The sequence below is a fragment of the Saccoglossus kowalevskii genome, chromosome 6 (assembly GCF_978046115.1).
Source record: "Saccoglossus kowalevskii chromosome 6, keSacKowa6.1, whole genome shotgun sequence".
Lineage (NCBI taxonomy): Eukaryota > Metazoa > Hemichordata > Enteropneusta > Harrimaniidae > Saccoglossus > Saccoglossus kowalevskii.
In genome coordinates, this window is record NC_140646.1 from 21,842,413 (window position 1) to 21,851,500 (window position 9,088).

The window sequence follows — 9,088 nt, forward strand, 5'->3', positions numbered from 1 at the left end:
GGATCTATGTACCAAGTTTCATTGAAATGCGATGATTAGTACTTGAGATACCCGTGGAAAAGCTGAAAATTAACTAATTATGCAAATTAGGTGATTAATATGCACAAATATTTATCGAAAACAATCAATCTCTGCATAGTCCTTGAGTATGTAAGTACCAAGTTTCATTGAAATGTAATGCTAACTACTTATATCAAATGCTGAAAATTAATTAATTATGCAAATTAGGTAATTAATATGTACTGATATTACCATAAAAACTATCAGGTCTGTGCAGTGTCGTATGACATCTATGTACCAAGTTTCATTGAAATGTGATGATTAGTACTTGAGATATCAGTGGAAAAACCGAAAATTGACTAATCATTATGCAAATTAGGTAATTAGTATCCACGGATTATTACCAAAAACTAATCAAAACCTAGCATTAGTTCAGAGCATCTATGTACCAAGTTTCATCAAAATCCAATGAGTGGTTGTTTAGATATCAGTGGAACAGTCATGGAACCACTAAAAAATAGCTAATTATCATGCAAATTAGGTAATTAATATGCACGGATTTTTACCAAAAATTAATCAAATCTGCGCATATGTTCAGAGCATCTATGTACCAAGTTTCATCAAAATCCAATGAGTGGTTCTTTAGATATCAGTGGAACAGTCATAGAACAGCTAAAAATTAGCTAATTATCATGCAAATTAGGTAATTAACGAGCATGGATTTTTACCAAAACCTAATCAAATCTGCGCATTGGCCCAGAGCATCTATGCACCAAGTTTCATCAAAAACCGATGTATGGTTCTTGAGATAGCAGTGGAACAGTCGGACACACATACACACATACACACACACATACACACATACACACATACACACATACAGACACACTAACTGCAAAGACTCCCATTTTGTGCTTCGCACATGGGAGTCAAAAATTAGTTTAATGTAAAAAAACGTTGCCAGGCTACCACAGACCCCAACTATCTCAGCATAGTATTTATTTCAGTAGCACACACATACCAACACATTCTTGTGAATTACATGTTTTATTGTAAGTACTTGAGCAGAAAATTTCTGCTGGTCAACAGGCGGCATATAAAATCACATCTCTATAAAAAATATATACAAGCATTCACAATAATATTTGTACATGGGCAAGAACCTATGCAGACGGGCACACCAATTGAATATGTTGTAAATACAATAAACTAATATCTAAGTCTTTATGCATGAAGTTAAAAAAGACACTGACAGTCAGTTTTGGCTCGGATAATTAAAATGTTCTGTGAACAGAAATATTTGGACAGTTGTGATAGAAACTGATTTAAAAACAAATAAATTTAAATTAAAATACAGGTAGGATGGGATATTGTCTATATGGGTAACCATTCTTGGGTCGGGATATCCAGTATAACATCCATATCTGGGGTGCATCTGTGGATTTAAAAAAAAAAAGTTATTATTAATGGTCACCGCAATAATAAAAGGACAAAGTTAGTCCTTGAAGCAGACCAGTAGCCCCCCCCCCCCTCCCAACATGCACACATATCCATCCTTATAAAAGAAAGCAAATGTTCTGTGAGGATGAGATGTACTGTAAAGTAATTTATTTTCACTTGGAATTTATTTTCGCTGAATCAATGAAAATAAAATCTATTGAAAATTGAAATCATCAAAAATTAGTAAAAATTAACTTCAGACAAAATGCCTTTTCAGTGGAAATTAATTTAGTACAGACTTGTACACATATATGCCAATGACTTACAACGGTTCTTTTGGATATAAATGTGGATAGACTTGTCTCCTAATGTCAGTTTTGGGGTCTGCTAATAATGTCTTAACTTCTTTTTCCAACTCCATATTGTATTCTTCCAGTTCTATTACTTTTAACTTGTGCTCTTCAATCTCCTACAATTAAAGAACAAAAACACATGTCAACAATAAATAATGACAACAAGTTTGGTGAATAAATAAAACTTAAAAAAAATAGGGACCACAACATTTTTGTTTTTTTGAGACTGACCCAAACAGTCAACAAACTGACTTGATTTGAATTTGGGAATTTCATTTTGACTTTGATTTTGAATCCCTACAAAATCAGCCCTGTTAGACGACATACTGGTAGTAAATACAAATTATCAACTATAGTACGTGTACCGGTAGATATACAGATCTCAAAAACATTTTCAGACATATTTGTATATATATATATCATGCCCATTTGGAGATATGCCCCTCCAACTTTTTAAAAATTCATTTAGCTTTGTATATAGTATTTTTTTTAACATTTGGCATATATTTAGAAGTAGTTTCCGCTTTCTGTTTTTCTTTATAATGTTATTGGGGGGGGGGGGGTGTAGAGTGGCAGGAAACTGGGACAACTCAACTGAAGTACCTGTATTTATTATAGTTGACATAACATACACTGAACACTTACCTTTTTCATAACCATATTCTGTAAAGCCATATCCTTTAAGCTGTCATGCATTGCAGCAATGGCCTTTTCAGTAACCTCAGATTTTATTCTATGATCAGTATCACGACTAGCTTTCGCAAACTTTTCTTTCTCTATATCAATAATGCTTTCCAGTTCATTCAAATCATCCTGGAATCAGAAAGGTTTGTGATCAATCGTATCTTTCACTACTAACATTTGGCGAGCCAACCACAGCAAACAATTTCACACACTATGAAGTTGGACAGACACACTATGTTAACTGTGACTTGTGTGATACAAAGTGGTGAGACTAAATGAATAAAATTACACTTACTTCATTTTCTCTGCCTAAGTTTTCAATTTTCTTTTGTAACTCCGCAATTTGTATGGCTTTCACTGGATACACCTTGTCCTTGTAGCTTCTCAGTACTCTTAACTCTTCCTGTTTACTCTGCAGAGTGCTTTGCAATTTATCTACTTCATTTTGTATACCTATCATGTACAACGCACACACATATATAACATTAGGGCTTTCAGTCACCTAACGCATTTGAACATGATCATTGATATATTTGTATATATTGATTATACCTGGGACTGTGTACTGTGGAATACTTTATTTTCGCTTGGAATTAACTTTTGCTGAAGGAATGATTCAGTGAAAATAAAATCCAGCGAATATACCCTTTTTCCTATCTTTTACATTCAACTCGCCAAAAATCAGTGAAAATAAATTCCATATAGCACACCTAAAAAGTCTTTTCAGCGAAAATAAATTCCAGTGAAAATAAAGTATTTTACAGTATTTTAGTTTTTATCCATAATACATGTATAATTTTTTTAGTATTTATAGCAGATCTTTACAGCATTTATGTTTATTATACCAAATAGCAAAATTTTACAAAAACAGCTAATTTACTAAGTGGAAACTACCAGGAGTGCATGCTTTTTAACCTCAGAACTGCATTGAAATTTGGCTTAGGTCATTGCAGATAAGACAAACACAAAATCTGCTTTGGCATAATTAATGTTCTATGCTAGTAAAATCAACCTTTGCTGAGATTGTAAGCGAGCTAACACCGACTTTTCTGTCACTGTAAAACTGTATTGGCTAACCCTCCTTATCGAAGTGGTTGAATAACACTACCTCATTACTATAGCTTGGGTTTTGAATTTATTTCAATAAAAAATTACGAATAATGTATTCTCACCTTCCAGCTCCCCATTAACTTTGTCTCTGACCTCATCCAACCCCTTCCTGGCTGTACTTCTCTCTTTGTCAAATTTATTATTGAGGTTTTGTACAGCACCCTGGAAAGATGTATGAAACACTATTATACTAGAAATTACAGTCAATGTACACATTCGACTGACATAAGAACATGATGTGTAATTTGACATCAGTCTGAAAAAGTTTCTAAAACTGACAGTCATTAGGACTGGTTTATGGAATTTAAGACTACCCCGGTACATTTAGTATCAGTTCTAAAGATACCGAATGATGAACAACCCTTTCAATGATATCATTCACTACACTGCAAGCAATCTCTGTTCTATACTACAGAGATTAATCCATCCATGAAAACAACTGTACACACAGAAAATGACCATGAATACCTATCAAAGTCTTGCCTTCATCATTTACTGTCAGAGGACTTCTTCACATTGTCAAAATATGTATATTACTACATTAATGTCAGAGCATGTACATTGCAAAGAAGAACTATAACAGTACTGTTTGTAGAATACATTGCTTGTTTTTTATTGCACACAGTGTGAGTAAGTGGACAAACATGCAAAAAACACACCAACACACAACCAACAGGTTAAGAAGACTTACAAGATTACGTTGTCCAAGCTATAAGCATTTAGTTTTAAACAACAATAAAAAATTGTCAAAAAAGAGATATAATGTAATTATAACTTTGAAAATTCTGGCAAAAATGTATTGTATGCAGTCCCATTACTTGATTTGTTTAATAGCAGTATGCTACTGAGGGTAATTATTAATTCTATGTTATATTAACTGTTTAATGATTGACCCTTATTGTACAAAGCTCGCTTCCTAACAGACACAAACCAATCACATAACATGATTAGAGATTTTGTCAAATCTAGGATTTACACGGAGATATCAATACTTACCCGAAATCTTTCATATTTTTTAAGTAAATCCTTGACATCTTTATGCTAGTAGGTAAAAATAATAATAATTAGGCATCAAGTTCTAATGTAGCCTGTCATGTAGGCATGAGTAGGCCCTCGCCGGCCGAACGGCATCAGACCTCACTAACGCGTGACAGAATAGTGCATGTCTCGTCGGCAAGATCAATACTGCAAATTTGCAAAGTTCACTGTTTTCAACAAGATGATAAACATTGGGCGAAGATAAACTCTGCCGTGAATGTTTACTCTTTGTAGCTGTCACTATCTGACGTTCCTGCAATTTGATTGGTCAACAAATCATTAGCGAAAGTGAAAAACTATATTGTTCTGTCAGGCGTGCGTTGGGTTTGGAGCACCGCAGAGGGCGCAACTTTACAATTGCTTAGAAACTTAGAAAAGTTGTACAATATTAATAGAATATGTTTTATTTCTTTAAAGAAGATATGATGTTTTTTATGTTGAAGGTTATTTAAGTTTTACAAAAAAGGTTAAAATATAAAACAAAAATAAAATATTAAAAAGTGTTAATTAATTTACTCTGGTAAGTGTTATAGTTGTATATAGTCAACTAACATTCTAGTGTCTGCATTATACAGGGGGAATTCAAAATCAGGTTCAACAACAATTGTTTGTGTTCATACAAAACATCTTTAAAACATCATTTTAGCAAATGGGCCTGAATTGTAATCAAATGTTCGCTAAATCATACCACTTTTGATCGAGTGACCATATTTCAACATCTATTACAGTAGATTCCATTGAAATGAGCATAGCTATATGGTATAGATTATGGTTATATACCATTTTTATGTTAGCCCAGTGACCTGTATGTTATAAATTTTAGTATATGACTATATATTCTATATATGACTATATACTGAACTAGTAACATTATACCTGCGGTAATGAATTCATTGCACTATTCTGTATGCATAGAATGCTGTAAAAGTAATATTTCTGTTACTTACTGTTCTTTTCTCATCACCTTCTATGGCTTCTTTGTACGCAATATTGTCATTAACACTGTGATGAATAAGTCAAGGATAAATGCAATACAACGTATGGGAAAGCATAATCATAGACCGTCTACATGTTGTATGGTATGAAAAGATTCATGTAACATCAGCAATGGTTAATAATTAGGAAATCATGAAATTCAGCGAAGAAATCTCAAAATAGGTTGTAAAATAAGTGTTATTCAAAGTTGACAGTTCACACACATTATTTACAGGGTTCAACATTTATGCTAGTCCTATAGTCTATAGGTTAGTGAATCATTAAAAGCTAATATACCTGAACACTGGTGGGTTCACTGTATATTGTGCAGTTAGAAAATATATGCTAACTGTGGTGCCTGAAATAAAATTTTCACCTTAAATGAAGTTAATCAGTGAATGATAAATATCATTGAGACGTTCTACTCTTATATGTGATGCCACCTGTTCAAAGGATACAGAAACTCCTGCCTAGCTCTGTAACTTTCCACAGATTTCTTCCTGGCTTTCACCTGTAACTGCAGTATGGCTATCACTTTTTGTCTCTGTTTCTCAAGGTCTTCATCAAAGTTTACCACCTTCTTGTTCCAAGGATGTCTACAACTTGAGGAACACGCTGCTCCAAGACGTGTGGATTGTAAGTCACTTTGTATGATTGCAGTAACGTTAGTTCTTAGACTAGTTGCATTGTTGTTGATAGCAGTGTTAGTGGTAGTAGTTGCAGTAGTAGTAGTTGCAGTAGTAGTAGTAGTAGTAGTAGTAGTAGCCGGCGAGGTGTCAGGAGGTGGTGCAACAAGGAACGCTACTTTGGAAGCTGCATGGAAGTATGTGCAAGGAGCAGAAACAAATAGGATATAAACATGCCATGCTGATTGAAAAAGAAAACATTAGCTGCTAAGCTAGATTTTTGCCAACCAATTTAAGGTCATTTATACAATTTCTTTTTTTTTTTGATCTGTAATCAAAATTCCAGTGAGAATAAAAGTTCAATGAAGATTATTATTATTACATAAAATTCATCATGATCAGAATGAATTAAACATGACTCATGCGAACCATATAAACATTTTTTTTTTTCGTGCTGATCTAATATTTAATACCGGTAGATCAAATTAGTTGAAAATCTTTTTTATGTGACGAAACATAAACATAGTGACAATCATCCATACCTACATGAGAATGGATAAGCTGAGGTGCAAGGTACAAGGTTGAGATGAGACTGGGAAATTCAATGATTAGAAAAAACTAGGAATGTTAAGATGCACTAGCATGCACATAGACAGATGGATATACACATGGCAAACGTAACTATAGATTAATACAGGTTTGTCAGTATTCGTGGTATGTGCAACCACGAGAGAGAGAGAGAGAGTTAGTATATTGGTACATATCATGAAAATACCTTTCTTGAATTTAATCAGTTTGTGATCCTCTTTGATTAAAAAAAAGAAACCAAAGTGTTTATGTGTATCATATTCACAATATACAAGGGCAATCACACTCATAAGGCAGCATTGCATCGGGGATAATAATTTTGTGGATGGATTGTGTTAGCTAATGAGATGTAATAATACTTTGATCCTAAGAATTTAACATGATAATCTCTTTCTCAATTTTTTTTTAAAGAGAAACTAATTATTTCAACCATTCATAATCAAATGTTTCATCATCAAGTGTACAGTACATGGTATCGCTTAAAAGCTGGAGTCTGCACAAATAAGTGGAGTTATGTTGTCATTCATAAAGAAAATTGGAAAAAAACAATGCTGGAAACTGCACTTGCTCATGAAACCTTGGAGCATCTTGTCCTTCAATACAAAGGTTTTTTAGTGCGGAGAGGTACACACATTTTGGAGAAAAAAAATTGTACAATTCAGTTGAACAATTCTTAATCAGTGCTATGGAATCCGGAAAATTATGTTTTATTTTTTTTATATTTTCTTCTTAGTACATTTGATTAAAACTAGTAACTGTTCAGTTTTATTTGTTTTTTTCTTTTTATCAGTAATACTAACATTTGATTCCAATTTGATATGTAATTTACGTAAGAAATAAATAAATAAATAAATAAATAATAGTTACCGGTGTCAAACTGTGCATTTCATTGAGGTATGAATTTATTGCACAGACATTTACAAAATATTTATAAAACATTTATAAGAAAGATTCTCACGCAAATTTTTGTTCACAATACTCCTACATCTTTGCACACTCACCCAAAAAAATAAAAAACTTTAAGGAAAAATATGTGGAAAAAAAAGAAGAATAATATAACTTCGGTTGCCTTTGACCCAACAGTGATTAATTGTGTAGTTCTATAAAAATAAGTATACAGTCGTCGCATGAATACAAACTTTCCTGATAAAGCAATGTTTATTTATCTGGAATCATCGTGCAATTCTCATCTCGCAATTCTTGGCAAAAATCAGGGTTTTACATTGCCAAGAAGATACTCTAACGAATTTCTGTAATGACGTACTGTATTTGCTTTGTATTCTATCGGTATATATATTTCTGATAACATACTCACAAAAATGGTTAGAAAAGAAGTTGTTTCACCTTAGTCATGAGACAGTGAAATTAGGATAATTCAGGGTTTTACACTGCCAACAAAATTACTCTAACAAATTTCTTTCATTGTGATGTATGTACATTCTGTACATATTCTTGACAAAACTCCTGGTCGTGAACAAACAATTATCACATGCCCATGCTCAGAATGCTATATAGAATTGAAAAATATACCAAATGACATTCAAAGACCAATCACAGCTCCTTGCTTTAATTTTAAAGTAAATATTGGGGGAGGCGGGGTCCGATCTTTGTTCAAAGAACAGTAGTTTGTTAACTATTTCAATAATAATTTAAATTTGTAGTAACAAAAATATGTATGACTTACCAGACCCTGCCCTGCTGGCTGCCTGTCCACCCTGTTTGCTCCTCTGTTTTTGTAAAAGTTGTTGTACACCTGATCTTGACCACTGCTCGTAGTCGGGTGGTTTTGACACTTCGATATTTACACGCCCTTCCAATGACTTCAACAGTTCGTCACCCTCGAACTGTGTTCTTTCGATTCGACCAGTGGCCCTCCTTCCCCACCCCGACATCACACCTGTTGAAGATGGGGACACAATATTGAAGTGAACTTTGAACAAGCAAGTATTGTCATTGGAATGTCACTGTTTACATCGTTGATTGATCACCATATACCTGCACTGACACACTATATTGAGGTTTGTATAATAATACGGAAATGCGATTTAAATATGGGACATATAACACTTGAAATTGCGTTCTGTTACAAACCTTATTTAGGAAATTTCTTCTCGTTTAAACTTTGGTCTTCTAATTATTTTACCTGGTCCGCCATATTGGATGTTGCTATGTTTGAGACTGCTTATGACACTCAAAATAAGTTCCATGGTAGAAAAACCAGGTACATAATGCAACGTTTTACATTTTAAGTGTTAGTATATTTGTTTTATATCG

General features: G+C 33.4%; 1 protein-coding gene across 1 annotated transcript; it reads right to left on the minus strand.

Moving 5' to 3' along the window:
* Nucleotides 1-1,028: 1,028 nt before the first annotated feature.
* Nucleotides 1,029-8,994, minus strand: LOC100370141 (uncharacterized protein C20orf96-like). The gene is made up of 10 exons (XM_002742393.2): nucleotides 8,906-8,994; nucleotides 8,499-8,711; nucleotides 6,059-6,215; nucleotides 5,573-5,627; nucleotides 4,584-4,628; nucleotides 3,650-3,749; nucleotides 2,773-2,930; nucleotides 2,439-2,606; nucleotides 1,767-1,909; nucleotides 1,029-1,435 (listed from the first exon to the last, which is right to left on the minus strand). The coding sequence occupies exons 2-10, from the start codon at nucleotides 8,704-8,706 to the stop codon at nucleotides 1,375-1,377; spliced, it is 1,095 nt and encodes a 364-aa protein (XP_002742439.1). The 5' UTR covers nucleotides 8,707-8,711; nucleotides 8,906-8,994; the 3' UTR covers nucleotides 1,029-1,374.
* Nucleotides 8,995-9,088: the final 94 nt, after the last annotated feature.

Coding starts and splice junctions, on each gene's coding strand:
- LOC100370141 (XM_002742393.2), bottom strand. CDS start 8,706: ATGTCGGGGTGGGGAAGGAGGGCCACTGGTCGAATCGAAAGAACACAG. Junction 4,629..5,572: donor AAGGTGATGAGAAAAGAACA/GTAAGTAACAGA, acceptor TTTACCTACTAG/CATAAAGATGTCAAGGATTT. Junction 1,910..2,438: donor AGAATATGGTTATGAAAAAG/GTAAGTGTTCAG, acceptor CTTTAATTGTAG/GAGATTGAAGAGCACAAGTT.